Raw genomic sequence first — 27,749 nt, forward strand, 5'->3', positions numbered from 1 at the left:
GCACCACTTTAATTTCAGGTTAGAACATTATAAATGGAAAGATGTTTTTTACCCAAATACCCAGCACAGAAACAACACTTGGGCAGCAAGCTGAAAGGACAAGTCTGTCCCTAACAAGCTCTAGCTGGCCTCATTTCATTGATTAGCTAATTGCTAATAGCTAATTGCTGGCACTGGTGAAGCAGGGCCCTATATGAGTGAGTGGGCTGCCAGGCCAGGCCCTTTGCTGCAGGGATGTGTTTTGGAGAGGGTCTGGGAAAGGTGGTGACCACACATTTGCTCTGCCTGAGGGATTATTTTAGGGGGAGACAGGGAGGGGTTTTTTGTATGTTTTGTTGTTTTTTTTGTTTGGGTTTTTTTGTTGTCTTATTTGATGTTGTGCCCCTGGTAAACCCTTGCCATGAAGCCTTTGCCCTCCCTGTTTATTCTGGCCCTGCTCTTGATGCCTTGGGTGCTGGGGCCAGCCCCTGGGCAGGGTCCTGGGGTGATGCTGGGGCCTTGCTGTGATGCTGCAGCTGCTGCAGGGGTGAGTGAGGGGCAGGGGGATTGGTTCCCTGTGGCAAACTCCCCTCTTGGCTGTGCTGTCCTGCCAGCTTGCAAATCCTTCTCTCTTCTGCATGGCCCTGAGAGATTAAAGCCTGACTGTCTTTGCCTGCTGTGTTTTGGGGCTGGTTTTTGTATTGCTTGTGGTCCAACAGCACAAATCAGGCAGTGCTTCTGGATGTAGGGAGGGGAGAGGGTTTATAATCACATAAATTATGTGTAAATTATGTGACCCTGGGACTCAGTCCAGGTGCAGGCAAAACCCCAGCCCACCAGGCTGGGTTTGGTTTTCTCTTCCCACTGGGCTGGTGTTGGCATTTCTCTGAGCAGTGTTATAAACATTGGGAGTTGGTATTTGGGCCTGCAATTGGACTCTTTTCTTTGTTTATAGGCAAGGGGATCTTCTCAGGAACATTGGGAGGCTAAACCAGGTAAGAATTAGTTCTCAGATCAGCCTCTGGTTTTTTGTTTGCTTGCTTGTGTTTAGTTTTTTGTTTGTTTTTTTCATTGTATGGTTTTCTGTTTTGTTTTTTTTTTTTTTTTTTTTTTTTTTTTTTGTTGTGTTTTGGGTTTGCTTTTTTGTTTTGTTTTTTTTTTCTGTTCCCCCAGAACTTGTTGGGTGCTTTAAACCACCAATGAGTAGTGTGGAAAATCAGGAGCGACCATCTGACTGTGGGGTGGTGTGGAGAGGGATTGGGATGTGGTTGATCAGTACTGAGTGCTGGGGTAGGGAAAAACCACTGCTTGTGTAGGAGATAACCTGTGCCACTGTCCTGTGGCTGCCAAGTCCCCACCACAGAGCAGGTCCTGCAGGCAGGAGCAAAGCACTGCAGCAATTAAAACAAGTGGCGAAAGTCCAACCCAAACTTTAAGCGTGCTCCTCTAGGGTAAATCTGTCCTGAACTTGCCACTCTTCAGGCTTTGAGAAAGTGGTTTTGGAAAACACTGCTTTTCCCTGCCTAAGGAAAGCTTCTTTCCACTTTGGGTGCTGTGGGGCGATACCAATGTTGGGGTGATATTAATGTTGGGGCTCTAATGGCTTCTGGCTTGGCTGAGCCCTTTAAACCAAAGAGATTGCTCCCTAAACAGCCTGACCCTGCAGAGGAGAAGCCTCCCTGGTACCCTCTGTGTGGCTCTCCTGAGACCTCTGTGCTCCTGCATGGCCATGGGGGGCTCAAAGCATGGGTGTGCCCTGCTCTGGGACTGTGGGGGCACAGCCATGGAGCAGGAGGTGGTGGTGGCCGGGGCTTCTCCAGCTTTCCAAGGGCTTTGTCCCATGGTTTCCCACTCATGGCTGTCAATGTTGGCAGGCAAATGTGAACAGGAGGTACTAAAATGGGGAGGAAAGGGATCCTGAAGATAATTTCTGGAAATAAAGATGGTAATAATTTCTTTGAAAGTGGAAATGGGGGGAAACTTGGTTGCTGCTTCTTGTCTTCCAGAGCTGGCATCTCCTTGGTTATTGGCCTATGTGCCTATAAGAAGCTGCCACAGAGTGCTGAAGGACAAATATGGGGCGTTTTCTCCTCCAGCATTCCATGCTGATTTCCCTGTAAGCTTTTGGTGCAACTGGACAATCTGGGCAGGCTCCAGGAAGCACATCATCATTTATATCCAGGGATTTATCACTAAGGATGCTTGCAACAAAAATGAAGACAAAATTCTGTTTGAAGGAGTCTCCTCCCTGGTGGAAAACAGTGTTGTTTATGCCTGCTGGAAAAAGGAGATGCATGTTTTTGCCACCTTTGCTCAGGCTGTCCATGTTGTGCTGCTGAAGAGGTACTTGCCAAACCAGAGAGATGGAGGATTTAAAGGGAAGTACTACATCTTCCAAGACCAGCAGGGTGCCTCTTCCTCCAAAGATGGTGCAATTTCTGGAACTTCTGCTCCAAAACTGCAAAAGAAAGGTGGTGGTTTTCAGTCTGGCTGGGTTGGAAACCTTAGGGGTGCACTGGGCTTTGCAGCCACACGTGGCAGCAGCACTGTGCTGAGCAGTGAGCAGATGCAGGGAAGAGGGATCACTGTGGACACCATGGCTGTGGGAAGGCCTACAGAGCTTCTCCCACGTGAACGTGCAAGGACACAGGCTCTGGAAACAACAGCTCCTTCTGAACTGGGGTCTCAGCTGCTGGAGGCTCCAGGCATAGGAACACCTGAGGGAATAATCCCCACTGCAGCTCAGGACACCTGGGGACAGAATCCCTCCGTGAGTGAGGGCAGTGCTGTGAGTTCTGCTCCTGTGCACAGTGTGCCTTTGGAAACTCCTGTGCTTGGTGCCTTCCAGGGAGCAGAACCTTTCTGGCAGCCAGCAGGGGTGAGTCTGGAGAGCAGCCAGCCTGTCCTGAGGCCAAAAGGTCTGGGCCACCTGCAGCTTACCATTAGACCAACAGGCCTGGCCCTGGCTGCACACTCTGAGCCTCTGTCCCCTGGCACAGGACAAAGCCAGCAGGGCACAGATCCCAGCAGGGACAGCCAGCTCAGCAGAGCCAGCCTGGAGAAGGAGGGAAGCAATGCCCTGCTGAGTGTCCCAGCTGATGGCCTCACCAAGGGCCTGGTGCCCAGCCTGAGGAGCCCCTCTGACGTGGTCACCAGGGATCACTTGCAGTCCCTTCCTGACAGAAGCCAAAGCAGTTTGGGGCGTTTGTCTGTGCCTAAACCTGAGCTAGGCACAACTGGCCTCCAGCATACCAAGCTCATGGATATTTTCCCACTGGGAAGTTTTGGGGGAGCTGTCAGGAGGAGAACAGCACTGCATCCCACAGCACCAGGGCTGGCTGCACCTGCTTTGGCAACAGGGCTGGAGCATCCTCTGACACCTGTGCCTGCCCTGGGGACAGAAGCCATCCCTGTGCCAGTGATCTCCTCCACAGTGCCTGTCCCTGCAGGCTTTGGCTCTCTGGATTTAGTTCCTGAAGCACCTCTTCCTCCACAAGTGGAGTCTCTGCCCATGGTACCCTCTCCACCAGCTGCTCTGGACTGGGACACCATCACTCTCAGGCAAAGGAACATCTCCCCAGCTAGCCCAGGAGGACAGGAGATGGTCTCCCCTAGACCACCTTGCCATGCATCAGCAGCCTCTGAACTGGGCACAGATGAGTCCTCCAGATGCCTTGGCCCTGGCAAGCAAAAGCAGAAGTTGGTGCTGGGACAGGGAGGTGAAATCACATCTTCTGTGGGCCTGATGGCCAGGAGTCCCTCCCCAGTCTTTGTCACTGTCCCAGGGCCTGCTGTGAGGCTTGCTCAGCCTGAGGGCCATGTCAGCAGAGGCTCTGGGGTGACACCAGCTTCTCTGTCGGATACCAGAGAGGTCCCAAAGGTGCCTGTGCAGCATCAGGACAGTGCTGCCAGTGACAAACCAGCTTCTGTCTCCATATCCAGGGGGTCTGAAATGCAGGGAGTCACAGAAACTGTGCAAGTGGGTGCAGGGCAGAGGACAGCTGCCTCCTTCAGCACCACTCCTGCACACCCTGATCTGCCTGCAGCTCCATGGGGAGAAGCACTGCCCAGAGACCAAAAGCCTTGGGAGCCCTCTGGTGTAGCCAGGAACACCCAGATGGCAGGAGGACAGCAAGGGAAACATGCTGGTAGGTGTCCCAGCACTTTGTGTCTTGGCACAAGTCATCTTTAGAAGTTAAAACTATTTGGTGGGGCAAGGGCAAGGCTGTGCCTTTCACCTGCAGTCTCCACCTGGCAATCCTAATCTGCTGTCTGGGAACAACTGGGCTGGACTCTCTGAGACCCTGGCAGGACACCAGGTGCCCTCCAAAGCTGCTCCTCAGCAGGACAGGGGAGAGAAAATGTGATTAAAGGCTTGTGAGGTGAGATAAGGGCAGGGAGAGATCACTGACAGCCTACCATCATGGGAAAAACAGAAATGGGAAATTGGTTTCATTTCTTACTAATCAAATTAGGGTAGGATAATGAGAAATCAACTTAAATCTTAAAACCAGCTTCCCCCCTATCCCTCCCATCTTCCTGGGCTCAACTTCACTTCTGGTTTCTCCACCTCCTCCCCTCTGGAAGGGCAGGAGAATGGGACCTGCAGTCAGTTCATCAGACCTTGCCTCAGCCACTCCTTTCTTCTCAGGGGAGGACTCCTCACTGGCCTGCCCAGTGCTGGCTCCATCCTGGAGCTGGCTGGCACTGGCTCTGCTTCATGCAGCCTCTCACAGAGGCTTAGCTCCAGCTGAAGTGTGGATATGTGGCTCCAGGGGCTGAAACTACAGAAATCTTGCAGCAGGAAATGCGAAAATCTTGCAGTCTGAAATGCTGCCTCTCCTGTGGAAGTTTGCAGACTCCCAAAAGTCTGATATTGAATATAAAATGTAATATGTGATATAATTTGTGAATATAATGACCTTTGATTGCATGTTTCTGTTCTGTGTTGCAGATGTGTCAGAGCTGGGCCCTCCCTGGGTAACTGAGTTCTTTCCCATCAGGAGCTGCCACCGTGTCCTCCGGGATGGCTCTGGCCTGTTCCACCTCCCGCTGCACGTGGACATTAAAGCCAACATCTGGTGCAACTGGACCATCTGGGCAGGCCCCCAGAAGCACATTGTCATCTATGTCCAAGGGTTCCAGGGGAGCGATGGCTGTGGCAACAACCAGGACAGGATCATCTTCCAGGGGGTCTCGTCAAGCTTGGAAACCAAAGTGGTGTTTGCCTGCCACAACCGAGGCACGCTGGTCTTTGCTGCACAAGCCACCGAGGTGCAGGTGTTGTTGCTGTCAGGGAGTGGTTCCAGAAGCCATGAATACAGGTATTTTAGAGGACAGTACTATGTATTCAGAGACTCTGAAGCTGTGGACTCTTCAAATGATACCATAGCAGCTCCCCAGGAGCCTGTCCAGGAGACCTCTAAAAATGAGAGCTGGAGGACAGTGGAGACCAAAGGTTTGCTGTCCATGCTGACAGCTCCTCCAGGCCCACCCACTGCACCTGCTGGTGGCAGGATCCAGCCTGGCGTTGTGAGCCCAGAAGAGATGGGCCAACATTCTCCTGATCTCATGGAAGATGATCAGTCTGGTGCTAACCAGAGTGAGCGTGGTCAGGATGAAACCAGGCTGGAAAAGAACCTTAAGGACAGAGGCAGCAAGGGCAGAGAAGCTGAAGGTGACATGTTGATGGAGCCAGCTCCAGCTGGGCAGGACACTGGGGGCAAAGCTGAGCCACCTGCCTTGGAGCTGTCCCCTGGGACAGCTCTGGTCACTGTGGTCCCATGTCACCTAGCTGGCTCCCCTTGCTCAGAGATGCCCAGCAGCAGTGTAGGTGTCTCTGCCAGTGGCAGCCCCTCAGAAGTGGCAGCTGCTGCACATCACACACAGACACCAGAGCTGGCAGAGCCACCGCTGAGCACCAGCACAAAACCACCTCTCTACCCATCTCCTGGTGTGACTGCTGCTGATGTGGTGCCTCTGGGAGGAAGGACTGAAGAAATCTTAGGTAAGGTGATTTTTTTGGTTATTACTGGCTGAACTGTAATTGCACCTGACAATGTGCAATATCCACCTCCAGTGATGCACCACTCTCTTAAGGGGTTTTATTTGCAGACATGGCTGTTACCTTCAGCTGGGCTATATGGTACCACTCTTGACTCCTGTATGCAGGGATGGAGGGACTTGAGAAGACACAGTGTCGATTTCTCGGCTGTTTAGGTGGCCTGGAAAGGCCCAGGGATGGCCTTGAAGAGCCGATGCTTCAAAGGACGAGAAGAGACTTCTGATCTTTTCTCAGTCTCGGTGTTTATTAATTGTTTATCTAAAAGATTTTCTTTCAGCCCGACAGAGGTCTGCACAGCAAGCCAGCCATGAGCACACTGCAAGCCCCCGGGGCGGTCACTTATCTTTATACCCGAAGTTACGTGTACAATATTTATCATTTTTCCCCAATACCTTCTACCCTTATTAACCGGTGCACTTCTAGTAATAACCAATCCCAAAGTGCCACCATCACCACAGAAGATGGAGGCCAAGAAGAAGAAGAAGAACAGGACATGCCCCAATTCCTCCATCTTACTTCTTTAGACCCCCCTGTACAGAAATCCTAAACCCTGTGTTTTACACTGTAATTAACTTATCCCTTCACCATACACCCAGTGAAATCCTCCCATCCTCATACAGGTGTCGTTTCCTGTGTAGGATCAAAGCCCTGCCACCAGACACTTCTGGCAACATTCCAGGACTCCCGAGCCCCCCAAGGGTGTTCTCGGCCACTCTGCACCTCCATCCTGAGGTGCTGAGATCCCACATCACAGGATTTTCAGTTCTAACATGGGCATCTAGGGGATTATGCTACTCATCATAGGGACAGGCTGGTTACTAATCCAGGTGTTCTGAGTTTTCCATGGAGGAGCCATCCTCCCAGCTGTGACTTCACCCCCAAAGCAGACTGGGAGTGCTTGTCTTGGTTTTAAACAGCTCTGTCTTGCACTGATTCCTCGGTAGCCTCTCACAGTGCTCCCAGGCATGATCACTAAGTTTGAGCTCCAGAAGCTGGAGAAAGGTTAGAAAAATCCTTTGTCTCTTAAGCAAGTTTAGGAGTTGATGGTAGATCACTTACACAGGAAATATTCAGCTACTGATATGTTTTAATTTCTACCTGAAAGCAGATGTTTTCAAATGGTATTTCCTCACCTCCAAACTGTTCTAGCTCTGCTGTTGGAGATTTTACTCAGATTTTTTGCATTTGCTGGCATGTAATGCCCAAGCTGTTTTGCTCCACTGGGATCCAAGGCAGCTCTGGTAGTTTTACAGAAATAAGAGTTTGTCTCCTTCCAGAAATGGAAATGAGGTTTATTGGGGTGACTTCTTTCTAAAGAGCATTTTCCACTGTAGAGGAGAAGACATTGTCTTCAGAGCCTGTCATTTAATTTCAGAATGAAGAACAGAGGCAGGACCTGGAACATGGCAGTCTTTTTGCAAAGTGACACAGACCTAACATATTTTCCCTCCCCCTTACTGGTGCATCAGTGATAGCAGCGTGATGCTTTCCCTTGCTTTGGCAGATCTGATATCATCTGTGGGGAATGACACAGGACTGCAGTCCCAGCACCATCCTGGAGGTGAGCCATGCAGAGTTTTTAAGTGCCTTAAAACAGTGCCCTAAGCCCAGGGAGCTGCTGAGGCTGTGCTGGACACCACCTGCTCATTACACTTAGAAAGCAGTGGGAGTTGTTTCTGAGCAGTAACCACTCTGAAGAGGCTATTTTTTTAAGATGTCACTGCAATCCCACAGTTGTGCTTTGGCCACTTTGTGTCTCCCCTGGAGAAACCTGAGTTTAGGTGCCAACCCTGACATACATGCTGGCTTGTTTAAGTCCAAGCAATACTTGTTGGCTATTTAAATAAGGTTTTTCTAAGATGAATGAAGGTGAATGAACTTCAATTCCTCCAGTGTATTCCAATGAATGTCCCATGACTACCAGGATCAGAAATATGCAGAAATCCTGCTTCTCAGGCCAGGGAGAGATGGAAACTCTTTTAAGGGAGAGCAACTAAACAATATAAATGCAGGGTTTGTATGGCCCAGCAAGCCACAGAAACAGCTTGCACAAAGGAGTCAATACAGAAGGATCCTCAGCTCTGAACAGGGAGAAATATTGATGAACAAATAGGTTTTAAACAGCCAAGTGACAAGTCTGTGCCAGTCTGGATTCCAAGGGAAACTGGCTTTTAGGCTCCATCAATAACTATAACAATCCCTTTGGGAAAGAGAAGGGCTAAAGGCATGTGAATGTGATTGGATATGTATTGGATATGTTGCTTTGTGCCAGTTTTTCACTGAAAGATCAATTCTAGTGTTCATCAACAAGCATTAACTAAGATTTGTGTTCACCTGTTAGTCAACTTGTCCTACCTGATGCAGAGCCCCTGGAAATACCCTGTGGCACTGACCTGCACAGGCATGGTGCTGTCCTGGTGTTGATGTTTAAGGACTAACTCATTTAGGTAGCCTGTTTGTATTAGGTGCATTTGAACATGCCAGGATCTTGTGTTTTCTGGCAGATGTGCTGTTTGAAGTCACTGCTGAAATCAAACCCAAGGACTGGATTCCTCACGGTGTAAGTGAGGTCCAAAAGGGTCTCCTTGAATCTCTGAAGGATCATGTAAGTGTGGGGAGGTGGAGAAGAGCAGATGGGATGTCCCAAATCTTCGTGTAGAAGAGAGCATTTTGGGCTTTTATGTTTGGGGGAGATGACCTGTAGCTAAGCAAATGGAAACAACTGGGATTGTTCTGAAGAAAGGGCTCAGAGCAGTGGGCTATGGCTATGGGACATCTCTGCATCCCAGGGGGTTTGTGAAGGGGGAGAGCAAGATGGGGTGTTACAGTGAGAAAAGAATCTGTTTGCCATTGTGCTCCTCCTGGCTGAACATCAAATCAGCACTGGTCACTCTGTTCCTCTGTAGATCCAGAAGAACCTGAAGCTTTCTGCCAATAGAGTCAGTGAAATAAAACTAAAGGATGTCAAAAGGTAGGGTTAATGCTGTGCTGTTGGCTTGGCAGGGGGCTGCTATAACCTATAATATTCCTTGGATCAGCAGTGTGTTGGCTTCTCATTCTCCTTCCCCAGGAAGAGACATGTGTCTGTTCTTCTTCCTTGATCTGTAACTTGTCCTGAAGGTAGAAAAAAAAAGTTTTCTAGAGGAAAGATGGTGAAAATTGGTGTTTAGTATTATTTGGGACCTATATAGGTATAAAATGGATTTAAACTTTGGAGGAAAATGAGGATAATCTCACCTGCCAGTGCCTGCTGGAGAAAGCTGGGAGCTGTCAGCAGAGGCTGATCTGGGACTGCAGATTGCTACTATAATTCACTTTACATAAATATCTGATCATTTCAGCTTAGCTCCCAATGAGAAGCCACTCCTGGGCTTTCCTTTTCCCCGTGGTCCAAGTGCAAAGCTGCCTCTTGGCACAGATCATCCTTGCAAGAGCCTGCAGCACCATGATCCCATGCCAAGGGTGGAAGGCCTAAATGGGCTGTCAGAGCTGGGCCTGCAGTGATGTTTTTTTCCTCCTGCCTCACCCTGGGCTCTCCCCTGCCCACAGGACGAGTGATGCCAACCTGCTGCTCACCTTCTGGCTGCACCTGGAGCCAGAGGACAGGAATGTGTCTCTGCTCCTGCGCTCCCACCTGGAGGAGCTGCTTGGCACCTCGGTGGGTGTGGAGAAGCTGCAGCTTGTTTCACTCTTCGTTGAAGGTGGGTGCTTCACTTTGTTTTATTTTTTCCTGGGATAAACCCTTATAATGCCAAGCCTGACTTGACTTGGGGCATCTATTCCCCACGACAGATGTGAACGAGTGCCAGGCTGGGCTCGGCCTCTGCGGGGAGGAGGCGGAGTGCTTCAATGGCGTGGGCACCTACCTGTGCCGCTGCAAGCAGGGCTACGAGGACCATTCTCCCACCAAGTCGGGCACGCTCTGCATCCGCGCTCCCCGGGCAGGTAGGGGATGGGACTGCGGCTCTGCTCCCTCCCCGGGCTGCTGCTGCCCTGCCCTGAGTGGGGAGAGCCGCTGGAGGGAGTGAGCACACCAGGGCAAGGGGCTCTCTCCTAGCCAAGGGTCCTGCCCCTCTGCTGGTGTGTGCTGTGAGTGGCGGCTCTAGGTGTCCCTGCCACGTGTGGAATGCCTTTGCAAGGGCTGGGAATAGAACCTCTCCGTGAGCCTTAGGCTCCCTTCCCCCAGCCTGCTGCTTTCTCTGCATCGGGGCTGCAACCTGGCACATGTGAGCCCTTAAGTTATAAGCAAAATGTGGTAAGGGGTGGTTTATGAGGCACCTCTGCTGTAACTGATGTGATCAGGAAACCCGGTGGTTCCTGGGGGTGCCCTTTGGTCTCCTGTCACCCTGTGTAGATCTTGATAAGAAGGGCAGTGATGTTCCTGGTGTTTACTCCAGCTTTGACACAAGGCTCAGCAGATGGCATGTGGTGCTTGACTATAATCAGAGGTGGCTAATCCAACCCAATTGCAGAGTGATGGAGCCTCAGAGGCTGGAAAACAGCAATATTCTGTAATATGTGCTCCAAACACTGCAGCTGCTGTACCAAAACTACTTCAACACTGCTGCAGTGGCTTAAACCTTAAAGTGAGCTCATAGCCAAATATAATTTCTCACCCATCCTACCAACTCCAAGTTAATTAACAATTTGAGTAGTCTAAACCTGTACAGATCAGCTGGTTGTTGTTATATTCTGACACAGGTAATTTTATGACTCCATCTTTATCTGTTGGGCCATGGGGAGGGTCTCTCCAGGCCTGGATGGGAACAGCAGCAGACCTTTTATTCTCCATGTAGCTGCACGTGGCTTTGGCAATGGCTTTGCTCTGACAGAGTTCTTTTGGTGTAGCACCATCCTTGTGCTGCTCTGGGCTCTTGGTCTATATATGTCCCTGGGATGGAGGTTTGGGAGATGTGCTCGGGCCTGGAGGCAGGTGTGAGGGTCCCTGGAGGGGGCCAGGGGCCATGCTGAACTTCCCAGAGGAGATGTGGGGCACTTTGTGGGCACTGGGATGAGCCCATGGCTTTTCTCTTGCAGGGATCAGCACCTTCCTCCGCCACGCTGACATGCTGGTGGGGGCAGCCCTGGTGGCCGGCCTGGTGCTGCTGGTGGCCTTTGGTGGCCTCTGTGTCACGGCCCTGTGCGGACAGGCCCCCAGGAGGAGCCCAAGGCCCGAGGAGCCAGCGGTGAGGGCTGTGGAGGAGCCAGCCATGGAGCTGCACAGCCTGGGGCAGTGCCTGCAGCTCGACCCCTTGCAGCTGAAGCTGCGGGCCAGGGCCCCCGAGTGGCTCTGGAATGTCCGTGTCCCCCCTGGCCAGGCGGGACAGGGACAGCAATTCCCAGAGCAGCCTCCCCCACTCTGAGGGGGCCGGGCCTCGGTGGCCTGTGCAGGCACTCCTGCATTTCCCCGGGTTTCTGCCACAACCCCTGGCTGTGCCAACCCTTCTGCTGTGTTTTATGGGCCATGAATATCCCACAACAGTGTTTCTCATGTTGTAATTTAATATTTTTAGTGCTTGCTCAGCTTGGGGAACAAAATGTTTGCTTCACACTGCTGTACATCTGATCATTTACTCTACTCGAGATCTGCACAGGAAAATTAAAATCTTTATTTTCTTTTAAAGAAAAAAGGAAGTAAGATGTTTTGGTCCTTAATATGAAATTAAAAATTTTTCTGCATTGTGCTCAGTGCTACCTGCTTTCTCCTGCCCTCCAGGCAGAGCTCTGTGGGGAGCCCTGGCATGGCCTGAGGATCTGTGGGGTATTTCTTCCAGCCTGGCTGAGAAACACCTCCAGAACTTGACTTAATTTTGGTGAGAAACCTGCTCAGGTTATGGCAGGTGGGCACTCACTCACTGAGTGACGGGAACGGCATTTTTGGTGCTTGCAGCATTTTTGGATGCTGGCTGCAAAAATCCCAGCATCACCTCGGCCTGGCCGGATATAAAGCACAGCTGCTTTCCCAGCCTGTCCCGCAGCTGGAACCTGGCAACTGCGTTTTTTAAAGGGGGTTTCAATGGGCATTCCCCATTTCCCCGGGAAGAAGCGGCACGGAGCGTGGCAGGCGCCCCACTGGAGGGAGCTCTCTGCCTCCGAAAGCCGGGAAGGGAAGGGGAAGGGCCGGGTTGCGGATCCCTGCCTCAGTCACCTCTCGGGGATGGCGTCCCGGCGTCTGTCGGGCAGCTTTGTGCCCTGGAGGTGTGCGCTGAAGGCAGTGGAATTGCACAGGGATATGCCCAGCTCAGGGTTTGCTCTGCACCGTCAGCTTAGAAGAGGCTGGGAATGGCCCTGCTGTGTTTGTCTGCAGGTGAGGATGCTGGCGAAGGAGTCAAAAGAGGTCCTGGGGTGTTTCTCTAGGATAACTCCCTTCCATACTCCTCCCCAACCCCCCGAAAAAACTAAAAAAAAAAAAAAATCACCAAAACAGAACAAAAACCAACAAACAACCCCCAAAACGACAAAAACAAAAAACCCAAAAACAAACAAAAAACCCCCAACTCTGAAACCACCAAAAAATCCCAACCAAAACCAAAACCACACCCCACCCCCTCCCCAAAAACCCCCAAAATCAACCAAAATCAACCAACCAACCAAAAAATAAAATCAAAGAAAAAAAGCAACGGGCACTTCCTTTATCTCAGCTGTTGAATTGCTGAAGAAGCAGCATTTGCAGTGTGGAGGGGGATGGATTTGCCGAAGCATTGATTCAGCACAGATTGGGGCACTGTAAATGGCAGTGTTGTCAGAGCCAGATGAGAGCACGATGTTTGCACTGAGGTGACAAAGGAACAAACACTCTCTGTGTCCCTCTGGCGAGGCGTGGCTGTGCTGCTCTCCCAGGCTCATCCCAATCAGCTGCTGGGGCTCTCGGCCTGCAGAGACAGACGAGGCAGAGCTGGTGCCTCCCTGCACACACTCTCAAAAGCAGCTCGCTTCAGCATTGACGCCATCCAGGTTTGGGCAGTGAAACAGAGAAAAATGCATCTCCTGAAGACACCCTGACCATTGTTTCCTTTGGCATATGTGGAGCAATCACCTCTTACCAACCGTTTTCTATGCATGGTTTTCAAAGTATTTTGTAAATAGCAGAGAATTAAATGCAAACATCCCCCTAGGAGGCAGGTAAGTGGGTGTAATTTTCCATTGTAAAGAGAGGGAAACCATTAATGTGTTTGCACAGAGTGTGCTTGTTTCCTCACTGAGATCAAAGACAAGCAGCAAGGGCTAAAATAATACTGTCATTACCTTGGTCTTGGATTTGGTCAGTCACCATCTCCCCTTTTCCCTTCTTGGATCCACAAAGGGGGCTTGGGGGCTCTTCAGGTTGCTAACTCTTCTCTCTCCCAGTCAGGTAAGGTTTGGATCCCAAAGCCAAGCAACTAATAAGCAAATGGATGCTTTTGCTTTCTTCCCAGCTTTCCCAGGAGCAAGGTGAGCCTCACACTGTGCTCCCCTGTTGGAAGCCAGCTCCTTTAATGCAGCTGCAGTCTGCTCTGTAACCCAAGGATGAGGATCACCCATGGATGATCCTCCCATTGTTTCACCTTTCCCTGCAGCTTTCATCCAGACAGAATGTCCTGCTGCTGCTCATGCACAGGGCACAGAGGGATGTGCCTGGGCAGGGCTTTCTGCAGCCAAACCCAGGGCAGCAGCAGGTCCACCTGGGCTCTGGGTGCATGCAGGAGGTGGAGATGGCATGCTGCCCCCTCCTTTCCTGGTGTGCAGTGACAGCAGCTACCCCTCAGGGCTGTGCCTGGGAGAAATGTCAGGCTTTTACTGGGAGCACCTAAGGTATGTGTGTGATCTGTGTGTGAAACAGCAGGACAGAGCTAGGGACCAAGTCCATTGTGAGCAGTAGTTTTCCCTGTTATAAAAATCCAACATTTCAGTCCCAAATAGTGTTGCTTTTCATTTTCCAGTATGTCTAAAGAAACTGTTTTGCCTCATGAACTCTAGGCTGGGTTTAAGAACAGCCCATCCCTCTTTTCCTGCTCTCCCAGTTGAACTGAGAGGGGCTGATATCCCAGAATCCCAGGATGGGCCAGGCTGGCAGGGACCACTGTGGGTGATCTGCTCCAGCCTCCCTGCTCCAGCAGGGCCATCCCAGAGCACAGGGCACAGGATGGTGTCCAGGTGGTTCTTGGCTATCCCCAGTGAGGGAAACTCCACAGCCTCTGGGCAATCTGTCCCAGTGCTCGGGCACTGCACAGGGAAGCTCTTCCTCATGTTCAGGTGGAACTTCCCCATTGTCCCACTGCTCCATTGTCCCAGTGCCTCTGGACAGAGCTGGTCCATGCTCTGGCCCCTCCCTGCAGGCACTGGCAGACATGGATGAGGTTCCTCTCAGTGTCTCCTCTCCAGATGAGCAGGCCCAGCTCCCCCAGCCTCTCCTCAGAGCTGAGGTGCTCCAGTCCCTTCCCCATCTCTGTCCCCTCTGCTGGACCCTCTCCAGGAGCTCCAGGTCTCTCTTGTCCTGAGGATGCCAGAACTGGAGCCAGCACTCCAGACTGGCCTCCCCAGGGCTGAGCAGAGGGGCAGGATCACCTCCCTGCCCTGCTGGCACTGCAGCTCCTGGTGCAGCCCAGGGTCCCCTTGGCCTCTTGTCCCCAGGGCAGGGCTGGCCCATGGACAGCTCCTTGTCCAGCAGCACCCCCAGGTCCCTCTGTGCAGAGCTGCTGCCCAGCAGGGCACCCCAGCCTGTGCTGGTGCCTGGGGCTGTTCCTGCCCAGCTGCAGGACCCTGCCCTTGCCCTGTTCAGTTCCAGGAGGTTCTTCCCTGCCCATCTCTCCAGGCTGCCCAGGTCCCTCTGAAGGGCTCAGAGCCCTCTGGGGTATCAGCCCCTGCTCCCAGCTTCCTGGCACCAGCCAACTTGCTGAGCAGGCACTCTGTCCCAAACTCCCTTCCCTCTGCTGCAGGTCAGGGTACTGGCATCTGCTCTTCTCTCACAGCTGCTGTGGATTGAATTAATAGACAATAAAACAAGACAAATCTGCTGGATCTGTAGATCTGAATTTGCTCAGAGATTGACTGGAAGCTCTGCTGCTTCTGATGTGCAAAATGAATTTGTCACTCGCTGTGCAGCGCTCTGCTTGCTCACAGCCCTTGGCCATATGAAATGACATACTCTGGTGATTTATGGGCCACCACAAATGATTTTTTTTCTTTTTAGAAGGAACTGTTCTCTCTTGCATTATTGCTCTGTGACTGAGCTGTGTGCAGAGGTTTCAGAGGGTCCAGGATTTCCCTGGAGGTTGGGACATACCCTAGGAACTGCAGGTGAAGAACAGTATTTGTACATCAGCCAATTTTTGGGTTTTTTTTTTTAGAAAACATTTACTAAGCCTGGTTGAACATGTTCTCCCCAAATCCTTCAAGTTCATCTGGCTGGATTTTGAAGCAGACAGGGCAAACCTCATCTGGCCCCAGAGCACTTGGACATGAACCATCAAGCTGGGGCAGAAGACATGGAGGCAATTCCTTGTGGGAGACCTCTCATTCTATTTGCACCTACTTCATCAGAAGAGCCAAGAAAAATGGGAGAGATCTCATTCAGCCTGTGGTGGCTGTGGCTGGTACCTTACCCTGAGTAGTGAAAGCAACAAATAATGTGTGGTGAGAATCACTGTGAAGGGAAATGCTGGGCATAAATTGGGTTTTCTTTCCTACAACAAGCAGAGAGCTGGGAAAGGGATGTGGGTGCTCACAGCTCACTGGGACACCACTCCTGTGTCTTTGCTGCCCATCACTCTCTGCCACTTGGTAGAGGCTGGGGCATTGCTGAGGTCATTGTCATGCTGAGGGAGACCTCCAGAGGCTCTGATGTCCTTGTGTGAAGTGGTGCATGTAGGAGGACACTAGAGTGAAAATGTGGGAATGTGGCTTCATGCTGAATGGTTTGAATGGCATTGAGCTGTAATATAACCACAAACCAGGGAGAAGGTGGGTTTTGTCTTATCAGCTCAAGTGCAGAAAACTGTAGCAGTATTTTGTTGACTGGCTGAGTGATACTTCCTCAAGTGAGTGACTGTGATTAAGTGAAGATATATCTGCAACAGCTTCAAATTAGTGAGGCAGAGTAGAGAAATGAGGCCTAGAGCTGTCACTTTTCTTCTAGCCTGCTCTAAAAGCCTGTGGTCCATCCCAGAGCACGCAGCTGCAGCTCCCTGCCTGCCCTGTGGATATCACCTGAGAGTTTGAGTTCTCTGCTGGAGCTGCTGCCACACACACAGTGATCACCTGCAGATGTCTGTGCCTGCAAGCAGGGCTCTGCAGAGATGGAGCCTTCTGGGGAGTGAGGAGCACTCTCTGAATAGTCATATTTCCTGGAAGGAGGCAGCACAGACTGTGAATTGGGTCTGTTCCCAGAGCATCTTAACTCACAAGTGATTAGCTGTTAATTATTATGCAATAAATTACTTAATAAATGAGTATTCTTCACAGCACCTATTGTGCCACATGGCATCAGCTGAACTGTGTGAAATACATGTAATTACTGTCGCAGAAATGTAATTATAGCTCTCCCCACCCTCAAATTCTTGTGTGTCCATCAGCCTGGCATGGGCACTTGGACCAGGGCTCTGTGCAGACAGTGCCACCGTGCACCACCAGACACTTTTCCCCCTCTTCCAAGGCTGCTTTCAGTTTCCAATCAATCTCAGGATTCAGTGCACAGGAGGCAAAAAAATCTGTCCTCAGTTGTGCAATAACTGTGTCTCAGTCTCAGTGTCAGGCTTAAAAGCAGCCTGAAGGCAACATTAAGCTCTCATAGTTAGCCTTGAAAGAGAATATTTTAAAAAAATCCTACTACACATGCTGAATTCATCCCAGTTTTGTTTATAAGTGTTTTTGCTTTATAAGGCTTTAACAGTTAAAACCCCAAGGAAGGGTGCATTCTCCTGCTGGAGTACTTCAGTCCAAAATGTTTTTGCAGTGACCTAACTTTGTTTGTGTCCCTGAAGAGGGAGAGGTGGAGTCTCTTAACTGAGATCATCAAAATATTTGTGCTGGTATGTGCATTTTAGATCTGCCCTTGAAATGATTCAGCTTAGCCAAGCCTTAATTTGTTTTGGGCATTTGAACTTTAAATTTTCCCCCTAGTTCTTGTTTGTGTGACTTGTGCCAGTTAGCTGCGGGGGTCTGTATTTGTGGATTTGGTGTTTATTGTGGGTTTGGGTGTTTTCAGCTGCTTTTTGGGAAATGCAGTGGTCTGTCTGGCTTTGCTCAGAGGTGGAAGGAGAAATAGGGATGGAGAGAAATATCTGCACATGACTGAATAAGTGCAACAGTTTGAACTTAATCAGCCAAAATGGCTCTCTTAAGGGTGGGTTGCACATGTGAAAGATATATTGCAGTAAAGATGTGCTTGATTATACCAATAAATGTGGGATAGCAGGAAGCTATCATGGAAAATAAGCACTAGATATTACAGTGGGGATTTCTCACATTGCTAGCAAGGGGAAAAGCTGCCCTGCCCCTCTGCTGGCTGAAAACACCATAAAAGATATTTCCAATTGCTTTTTTCCCCTAAAAAGGATCCAGGCAACAACATCCATGTGCGCGCTTCTGTCAGCAAAGCCGGTGCCTCCATTTTTCTTAGTTTGCAGCTCCCACTGCTGCAGCAGCAGACAAACCAAACTGTGAGCACTCCCTGAACACAGCCCAAAAAAAAAAAAAAGTGCATTATTTACATGTCTAACCCATCAAAGGCACACAGAAGGGAGAGCAGGAACGAGCTGCATGTCAGAAAGCTAAAGAGTGATAATGATGCACAGCAAATGGGTGGGAAATAACAGGGCTGTCACTGCAAGGCTGCTGGAGCACTGAGCCAGCCAGGGTGCCTGTTCTGCATACAAACAGCACCAGGGTTTCTGCAGGGCTGACTCACACGTGCCTGGAAAAGTGCCTGGTCCCCAGAACATGTGGGAAGGTCTGTGCTCTGGATGTCCTTCATGTAGGAGGGAGATCTGATGGCACAGGATGGGCAGAGCCATGTCACCTATGGAGCACGCAGGACTGGATGGGGGCTTTCAGCTTTGGGGGAGAAGTGTCCTCAGCCTTCAGGCCCAGGACAAGGTCTGTGCTAAAACTGATGCCTTGTGAAGGCTGACCTAGGACAGAGCTAAAGAATAAAGTAGGGATTTATTAAAAGCTCTCAATTGATCCACCTTGGGCAGCACAACCCAAAATGGTGACAAAATGGATCAGTGGTCACGGGGTCTCACACTTTTATAAGTTTTGGTCCATTTGCATATTGAAGTTAATTGTCCAATTACAGCTTTAGCCCATGAAGTCCCATCTTTCTTGTTTTTCTCTCTTCATTCCACCACTGTTTATGCTCTTGGGCCTGAGATCTGGATCAGCTGTCCTTGGGTCCCCAGCTAGAGAAGGAATTGCTTTTTCTCCCTACTCTGTGAAGAGAGCTTACCATCCCCTAATATGAAGCTTACACACTAAAGCAGAACATAATCTGAAAAATATAAAAGCTAAAACCAGAGGCATCAAAACCAAAGCAGGAAAATGGCTTAAAGCATTGCACAACTTCTCTGAACATCCTGACCTGCCCCCCTCACCCCAAAGCTGAAGAACAGTAAGAAATTATTTTATTCTACAAGCCCAGATGGTTTGTTCAGCAGGGCAATGGACAGAGATCCTAACTGAAGGAAGTGGGGATCAGTCCATTCTCCCAGGTAACAAGTGCTAGGACAAGAGGAAACAGCCTCAAGCTATATCAGAGGAGGCTGAGATTGGATATTAGGGTGAATCTCTTCACCAAAAGGGTGGCCGGGCAGTGAGAAAGGCTGCCCAGGACAGTGGTGGTGTCATTGTCCCTGGGAGTGTTCAGAAACTGTGCAGATGTGGTGCCCAGGGACAGGGGGTAGTGGTGGGCCTGGCAGGGCTGGGTTATCAGCTGGACTCCACAATCTCAGAGGTCTTTTCCAGTCTTTTCCTGTGATTCTATCACTCTGTAATTGAAAGCTGTACTGAGAAATGCAAACACAGGCAAATGTGTCCCACCCTACTCACCCTGTTGGGTTGCTTTGTTGCAGGTGATGTTTAGAAACAAATTACTCTTTCAGTGCATCCTAAAAAAACCCTCAGAGAATTTCCCTTGGTTGAGTTTTTATTCTTATTATCCAATCTCTGTTATCACTGCAATATTTCATGCTTCTGCACAAAAAAAATAAAAAGGTCCTATTCAAGAACAAAGAAACCCACAGCTTTTCTTCATTTCAGTCTTTTGTGTCCAAAGGGCTGTCCTTAACTCAATAACTGAGTTTTTATTGTGTCACATTTCACTGTCCCTGACTGCAGCCAGCCCGGCTAATCCTTTTGCTGCTGCCTTATCAGTATTTCCCCAAAAAAAGACATTGTCCTTTTTGTCCTTTTATTATTACCTTGACACCTGCTCCTGAGTGCCTTGTGGGGTTTGAAAACTTAAAATTATTTTTTAAATGCAGTTTTATTTTGGAAAAAGGAGCAGCTTCAAATTATTTTCTCACCTCATGTTTTTATACATGCTTTCCTAACCATGATAGATCGTTTGGAAATGGGAAAAAAAAAAAAAGAAAAAAGAGTGAGATTTAGGTTCCTCCAGGATTTTGAAAATGAAGGTGTTCAAAGTCTTGCTGTTCACCTACTCCCAGCTGCAATATAAAAGGAAGATTTGTTGCATTTCTGGTTGCAGTAAGAATTTGCTTCAAATTTATGTGTTTTAAAAGCAAAAAACTAAAATCAAATACATAGCCTTTTAGCTATATTTTAATTGTTGACTATTACATTCATATATTGCAGAAGATACTCAACTATCTTGCTCTTGCAAGCTTTAATCTTGTGATAAATTTTGTATTTCCTGTGCAAACAAAGAGAGGAGAGATTCCCATGCTAAAATCCTTTCTGTAATTGAAACAGGAGCTCAAACATTGACTCACTGACTGGCAGGAATCCCTCTGGATTGGCACAGGCAGTGGCTGCATGGGCTGAGGGGCTCTGCTCAAAGCTCCAGCAGGACAAGTGATTATCAACAGGTATCTCTGATATCTTTCTTACCTCCATCAATTCAGCTGATTGTTTTCAATACATGGAGAGTGTGGTGACTAAAGATGCTCAGGCATTTTTTCCTGATTATTTTACTTGGGACCAGCATGGGCCTCCCAGTGTGAATATAGAAGGATCTTTTCTATACCTTAAAGAGCAACAGTGCCTTATTTCACAGACTGCAGGAACTCCTGCCCTGATACTGGATGCTCAAGGCAGCTCTCAAGGAAGTCATGAATACTTTCCAAATTCACCAGGGAAGCCACAGGCCTTGGCTGTTCTTGCAGCTACCTGCCAGATCAGTTCATCTCTGTCTACAGTTCCTGTGTTCTGCCCATGTCTCTTGGCCAGTAAATGCTTCCCAGGGACTATATTGCTTTCAAACCTGAGACCATCTGAAGAAGAAAAAGTGCTTTTTTTTCCCCATAAGAAACTACAAAAGTTGCATGTATTTAATGAATGTGGAACTGAGTGCTCTAGGCTGCTGCTTAGCTGGGGGAATAACATTTCTGCTGACTCCCTGAAGATTTCAAGCTGGTAAATTTTCACATTTATTTTCTTTTAATAAATTCTCTCCTTCATGTACCCAGGGGCAACTTTGGTGGCACCAATCATCAACATACACATTTTCTGTCTGTGTTACACTTCTTGAACCTATTTATTCCATTACAGTTTAAATTCTTCTTGCTCTTATCAGCTGAACTTTACATACAGCTTTGCCTGCCTCCTTTAGCAAACTCTATTATCCTTGCTTTATTTGAAGCACTCAACAAGGTTATTTTTAATTGTTGCTATCCAACCTTTGTTCTGGAGAAACAAAATTTGTTTTTCAAAATAAATGATATCTGCAGCCTTTCCCAGCTATTGGCCATCTTATCAGACTATGTAATGATGCCAATTCTGCTTCATCAACTCTTTAAAGATTCACAGTAAGTCCAGTCCAGTTTATAAGAGACAAAGGCAAGAGTGAAATGTATGATCTCATTCCTCTGGGTGCAATTCTTTCAGCAAATGTAAAGAGTGAGCTGTTGATATGGAAAGGTTAATGCTGTACCCTCTTTTTTATCAATTGTCTGTTTTCTATCAAATCTATGTCTTATCTTGTGTCTACTTTATCAGATCTGCTTAAGTAAGGTACACATTTGAAGCCTCTTCTAAATTTAATTTCTCCTTCATGAAAGTCCTGCAACTATTAAAAAAAGAGAAATCCTTTTACAAAGTCTATTTTAGACAAGGGACACAGGCCAAGTCCAGGTATAAACCACTTGCCAACTATGCCCTTGATCACAAAATACTCCTCTCATCTTCAAATTGATCAGTAACCTAAAATAGAGCATTTTAAGATAATGCACCCATTCCTAATTTCTTTTATTCAGTTAAAGGAAATACATTGGTACAAATTTCCCTTAAAATTGGCTGTTGACCTTTCCTGACAGTAAACTTCATGAAATAAAATAACTGATTTCTGTTCCCAGGCTCTAGCCACTCAAAGATCATGATTGTGAAGGGAGAGCTGCTGGTAGCAATCAAGAGCATAAAAAAAAAACTTTTTGGGGTGTTCTTGGCACAAACTGCAGTGTGGCAGAAAGCCACTGTTGTACAGCTTCTGTTCAGAACTTTCTGGATGCTGCTCAGTGAACTCCCATGTGTTTCCAGTGGTTTTGGGTTCCTTCCTTTCATTTTGGTTTCCATCTATTCTCTAGAGATGAAGAAAACCACCAACTCCCCTAGCTGCCCAAATACTTGCTCTGCTGAATCTTAAATTCTCATGTTCTACTTGTGTATTATTTTTCTGCTTGCTTGATGCCTCACCAGCTCCTGTGAAATTTGGAAACTGAAAGGAAGTTTCATTGTGAAATTAAAACTGATAATTATGAAATTAAAAATAGACCAGCAGATCTGTTAGGAAGCCTGAGCAGAGTGTAGGTAGAGATCTTGTGTTTATCAAATATGTTGCTGAAGATTTCCCTCACAGGCTGGTTTTTACCTTTGCCATTTCCAGACAACTCTAATTCTAACAGTGTTTTTCTTAATTCTATTTCCCCCTCCTCCTCCCCATCCCCAAAGAGCTGTGTGTCCTTGTGTCTTTGGCTCCAGTTATCTTGCATAGCAATTTGATCTTCCAAATGCATAATTTCTTTATCACTAAAAGCAAGGATTTTGAGTTATACCTCATGGCCTTAGCCTGGAGGCCAGTTCCTTATTGCCAGCATTGGTGTATGGTTGACTTTTTCAGCTTCATGTTGTTTTTCATGTACTTAGTGTTAAAAACTTTCCTTCAGCCCTGCTTTTAGCATTCTCCTGCAGTGTGACTGTGGTTGACATTAAAATATGCCCAATATTCCCCTTGCATCAGTAAAGAATGTTTTGACAAGGATTTTCTAATGCTGGAAAAGTATTTTTGAAATGCTGTAACTTCTTCTTAAACCTCAGCGTGTCCCCCTCAGGCTCTGATTACAGGGCTCTAAATGTTTTATATTAACTCTTAAAAGACACTCTTAGAGACTCTTAGAGAAATCCTTTCTTTCTGTGCAAAAATCCAAGATGGTAGTTTGCTTTAAGACAAAGGGGTATGTGCTTTGGTAACATAAGCTTTATAATAATGAAATGAAGAAGAAAACTTAGTGTAATTCATTGTCCCATTCATTCATGGATTGAAAGGAAAATTAACCATTTTGGTAAAAACAAAAGCTAATGCCTTTTTCTCACTTGGGGTTCTGTAAGCTTTAAATATTCAACAACTTTAAGCATAATGTGCCTTTTTCATGTTGGACTCATCTTCCTTCCAACCCTTTGAGCAGTTTGCATGCTTGTGCCAGCTTTCAAAACTGACCACTCCTGCCCTGCTCAAAGGTCTCAAATTTGGGTGTAAAATTTATTTTAACGTTTGATCTCCATCACTCCTTGACAGAAAAAGTGAACTTTCAGCCATTACCAAAACTGCAGAAGATAGCTTAAAATTTAATACACATAACAGGAATGAGAGAACCTTGGTATTTGCCCTGGCTTGGGAGAAACAGGTTCTGCCTTTCAGTGACATAAAGCTACTTTTTAATGACCATAATTTTGTTACTGCTCTGTCTGGGAAAATTGCACCACTCTGACTTGATAGTTAGGACTGTAGCTAAGCCAAAGGAGATGAGCATAAGAGTTTTGTGGAATAAATACCTTTGAAATTACATGCTTAGTATAGCAGTAAGGAATTTCTAAGAGCTGGAATTATCTGGAAGACCATCTCTGAAAGTGCAGTCTTTGTTCACTAGCTTCTTTTTGAGCCTCAAATCTCTTGGGGAGAGAGAAAGCCAGATCTCTTGGGGCTTTTGTTTCCAGTTTGATTTTGGGTTGGGTTTTTTTCCTAACTGAGGTATCAGACATGAAATTTGTGCAACATATCTGGAAAACAGACAAAACTGGTACCAACACAAAAAAGTGTAGAAAAGCTTTATTGTAAACAAAAGATTTTTGTGCAAACAGTGGGGAAAAAGGCTTCTGTTTTTTTAAAAATGCCACAACTTTGTAAAACCCTCCAAATCTACTCAGTCCACAAACAGTCCACTCAGGTCAGTTATGCAATTGGCTTTGATTTTTCTTGCAGAAAGGAGCTCCATCCTCTGAGGTTTAATGTTGGCTCTGGAGCGAGATCTATTTTTTTGATACCTCTGAGGCAAGAAGGCAAAGAATGACCCAGCAGAACAAAAACAGAACTGTGGGTGCACTGGGCCGGGCCCTGTTACCTCCTGAGGCCCTGGGGGCCCTACCAGCCCCGGGAGCTGCTCGGGGCGCGATCTCCGGCCCTACCGGCCCCGGGAGCTGCTCGGGGTGCGATCTCCGGCCCTACCGGCCCCGGGAGCTGCTCGGGGTGCGATCTCCGGCCCTACCGGCCCCGGGAGCTGCTCGGGGTGCGATCTCCGGCCCTACCAGCCCCGGGAGCTGCTCGGGGCGGGTCTCCGGCCCTACCAGCCCCGGGAGCCGCCCAGGCTGCTCAGGCCGGGCGCGGGGCGCTGCTCCTCCAGGCGGTGGAACTCGGTGAGGCGGAAGCGAGTGGCCAGAGTGTTCACCATCCTCCTGAGGGCGAAAAACGCCGCCACCACTTGGAAGGAGAGGAAGGCGGCGAAGATGATGTGGACGGCTCGCTCCAGAGAGTGGATTTTCAGACCTTCATTAAATAGCAAGAAGAGAATTATAGGCAACTGCGGGAGGAGAGTCAGGAGCCAAAACCCAGCCAGCTCAGGGACCTACAACAGGGAGACATCACCTATTAAAAACCTGACAGCTGGGATGAAAAAATCCAAAATCTTGTGAACAAAACACATTTCTTTTTAATTTTCCAAAAGCCAGCACATAATGTGGAAAGGCAAAGTGGGGTGGCTTCCTATTTCCATATCCTGTGTTTTTAAGCACACTTGTATTTTCTGACAAAATAATTTTAGGGAGTGAGAGAGTTCTCTTCTGAGGGAAAACTACTTGAAATTCACAAAATTAAGTGGAAGCCAATGCCAAGGGAATAGAAGATGTAGCGTGCAACTGAAGAGAAACAACCATGTCCTCAACTTAAATCTCTTAAATAAAATGCCTGCCAGTTAATGCTCAACTCCCAAAAGCAGAAATTCTTGCAGAAATTAGTGTGTCCATCTGGTAACTTACTTTCTCCAGGAGATTGCCCACATATCCCAGGTAGAGTCGAATGAGCTCTGTCAGAGAGACCAGGATCATGATGGTGACCAGGATGAACTTGTAATAATCTGATAAGGCTGGATACTGGAAGAGGGGAAGAAGAAAGTAAAAGTTTCTGCCATGGTGTCTGATTAAATGAAAATACTCTGTGCTTCTCTCAGTCAACAGTATTGGCATTCAAACACTCCTGAACCTCCAGTTCCACGAATTCCCAAAACAATGTAAAGACCTCTAACTGCAGTGAGCTGCATCCCACACCAGGACGTGTTTGATGTAACATAAATTTACAAACCAACACTTTCCTTCCTTCTCACCTTCATGTAGAGGATGGCAACTGTGATGAGCCACCAGAATGGGAAGAAATAAACATTGAAATAGAGGGACATCTGCAGTGGCAAACTGGAAAGGATTTCACAATCTGTACAGAGAGAAAGAAGATTTTATCACTCCAGCTGCAAATATGACAGAAGGATACTGCTCCATCTTAGCTTCACGCAGGGCAGTAATTTGACTCTTCCCACTCAAATAAAATGTAAAGAAAAATATTTTTGTTTATCCAGAGGAAATCTTCACACCCTATCTGGAGTTACATAATTTCCTGGAATCCAAGGCACCTTTTGGCTTCTGGGACCAAGCATTTTTATAATACAATCATATAATCAAGCTGAGTGTCCAACTGTTGATTACTTGGTGGCTTTTACCTTACTCCACCATTTCTGAGTAAGGCTTAGCTCAAGAGAGCTGCTAGAGAGCAGGCTTGCATGGCCCATTCTTCACTTTCAACATTTTATTTAAATGGATACTTGGATGTTATTTTGTCTGATTCTTAAGAGATAACTGTTTCAAATATGTGTCAAACTAAAGTTCATCCTTTCAGGCTGGCACAGGACAAGCTGCATCACATAACTCAATGTAGAAAAAGGCAAGTCTCCAACTCCAACATGTGGGCAGTAAATTCTGTACTTATGACTTTATAACAGACCTACAAGGTCAGACTTAAGGAAAAAAATTACTTAAAAACAAAGAAGCCAAGAGTTCAAATTTCAATTGTCATCACAATGTTTAGGTATGTTAAAGCTTTCCTAGACATGGCATTGCTATTTATAAATTCTGTGCAAGTCCTAAAACTGTGTTTGGATGAATATTTAAGCAACATAAGCCAATTCTAATTAATTTTCCATCCCTAAATTAAATTAATACTTATTTGCTGGGATTGCTAAAATTAATGCAAAAGCCAGACAGTATTGCAATGGCTGTTGCTACAGCAACTCCCCGAGATATGTATGTGTAAAATGGAATTTTTGAAATCCCGATGTCCAATAATTTGAAATTGGATATTAACACAGGAGTATTCTATACACAGCAAGCCAAAGAAAAAAAGACTAAAGACAAAAGCTACTGGTGAAGTGTCTGATAAATGAAATGAAGAAGTCATAAGCGTTAGCAGTGTTACTACACAAAGGAAACGGGAACTCCTCTCTTGAAACAAGAACCTCTTGTTGATTAATTCGATCGGCTTAGAATGGATTTATGGGCTGAAATCACGGCAGCCTCTCTGTGCAGGCTGCACTGTGCGCACTGCCATGGCTTCTCTCGCGGCAGAGGTTTGAACAGGGCGCGGGCTGTGCCGCAGCCACGGCTCTCCCCGCCAGGCCGGGCGCACACAGAGAGCCGCCGGCCCCAGCAGCTCCTGCGGGCGCTGCCTCCGGCGGGCCCGGCCCGGCTCCGCAGCAGAGCCCCGGGCCCGGTGCCGCCCGGCCGGCCGGCCCGAGGCCGCGCTGTACCTGCGCGGTAGCCCGGGAAGCCCGGGGGGGCGCGGGGACCGTCGCCGAGCGCGGTGCGGTGGCTGTCGCTGAACACGGAGCTGCTGAAGGACACCAGCCGCCGCCGCAGCGGCTCGGGCAGCGTCGGGGGCCCCTCGGGCCGCGCCATCGCGCCCAGGCCGCGGCAGGGCCGCGCAGGCGCCGTGGGGCCCGCAGGGCTGAGGGGCCGGGCCGGGGCTGGGGCGATGGCGGGGCTGGGGCGGGAGCGATGTGGCGGGGCTGGGGCGGGAGCGATGCCGGCGCTGGGGCGATGCCGGCGCTGGGGCGGGAGCGATGGCGGGGCTGGGGCGGGAACGATACCGGGGCTGGGGCGGGGGGAGCGGAGCCCCCTCCCCAGGGACGGAGCCCGATCCCCCGGGGCGCGGCTGTGGCGGGACGCAGACGTGGCCGTGCCCTGGCACTGGGAGCTGCCGGTGCCAGCGGCTGCCCTCAGTCCCCGCATCGCTTTGCTTCGTTTGGCATCAATCCGAGGGGATTTTTTTTTTTCTTCCCCTGTGTGGTTTTCTGAGAAGGTAACGGGAGTGCTGACCTGAGGAAAGCTGCTGTAGAAGCGCTGTCCTCTCATCTAGATAAACCCGGGAGAATGATGGTCCTCGATGAGAGTCAGAGAGGGAATGGGGATTGGAAGAAGGGTGAACATTCTGTGTTGCCACTTAAAGTGGATATGAATGACTCATTTTACGAGAGATGCAGGTGTAACTGAGCCAGAAAATACCTTTTCCTTAAGGAAATCTCTGTGTGCTACTCTGAATTTAAAAGCTGTGGTTTTACCAAGACAGCTGAAGCCCAGTCAGCTTTGTCCCTTACTGGGGGTTTCATGGAATCACAATAAATTAATATAAACCCGATTTCTTGTGCTTCTTTTATTTGGAAAATACAGGCAGCTTGTGCCTTTTACTATGAGAAATTTTCTGCACCTAATGCGACACAGAATTACAGGATGGTTTGGGTGGGAGGGGAACTTGAAGACCACAATGTTCCAAGCCCCCTGCCATGGGCAGGGCCACCTTCACTGGGCAGGGCATGCCAGCTCTCCTCTCCTGCTCCCCCACCCCAAATCATGTTCAGCCTCTTCCCGGGGTGATCATGCTCCAGTATGACTTTCCAAACTCAATTATCTCCAACTAAATAATTTAAAGCCTAGTTCAAATTTAATTTCATCCTATCCCACTGGG

At 48.4% G+C, this 27,749-nt stretch overlaps 2 protein-coding genes across 3 annotated transcripts; one reads left to right on the plus strand and one right to left on the minus strand.

Annotated features, from left to right (window-relative positions):
- The first annotated feature begins 311 nt into the window (after nt 1-311).
- LOC131556005 (uncharacterized) lies at nt 312-11,685 on the plus strand. 2 transcript variants are annotated; one of them, XM_058802377.1, is made up of 10 exons: nt 312-526; nt 935-974; nt 1,986-4,127; nt 4,934-5,986; nt 7,548-7,604; nt 8,548-8,648; nt 8,950-9,014; nt 9,593-9,744; nt 9,836-9,988; nt 11,081-11,685. In XM_058802377.1, the coding sequence occupies exons 1-10, from the start codon at nt 401-403 to the stop codon at nt 11,404-11,406; spliced, it is 4,215 nt and encodes a 1,404-aa protein (XP_058658360.1). In that variant the 5' UTR covers nt 312-400; the 3' UTR covers nt 11,407-11,685. The 2 variants fall into 2 exon arrangements, with proteins under 2 accessions (XP_058658360.1, XP_058658361.1); XM_058802378.1 differs by having other exon boundaries at nt 8,548-8,603.
- An 11,818-nt stretch (nt 11,686-23,503) lies between these two features.
- TMEM17 (transmembrane protein 17) lies at nt 23,504-26,714 on the minus strand. Its single transcript, XM_058802574.1, has 4 exons — nt 26,536-26,714; nt 25,066-25,169; nt 24,722-24,835; nt 23,504-24,312 (listed from the first exon to the last, which is right to left on the minus strand). The coding sequence occupies exons 1-4, from the start codon at nt 26,681-26,683 to the stop codon at nt 24,031-24,033; spliced, it is 648 nt and encodes a 215-aa protein (XP_058658557.1). The 5' UTR covers nt 26,684-26,714; the 3' UTR covers nt 23,504-24,030.
- Nucleotides 26,715-27,749: the final 1,035 nt, after the last annotated feature.

Source organism: Ammospiza caudacuta, chromosome 3, assembly GCF_027887145.1.
Source record: "Ammospiza caudacuta isolate bAmmCau1 chromosome 3, bAmmCau1.pri, whole genome shotgun sequence".
NCBI lineage: Eukaryota > Metazoa > Chordata > Aves > Passeriformes > Passerellidae > Ammospiza > Ammospiza caudacuta.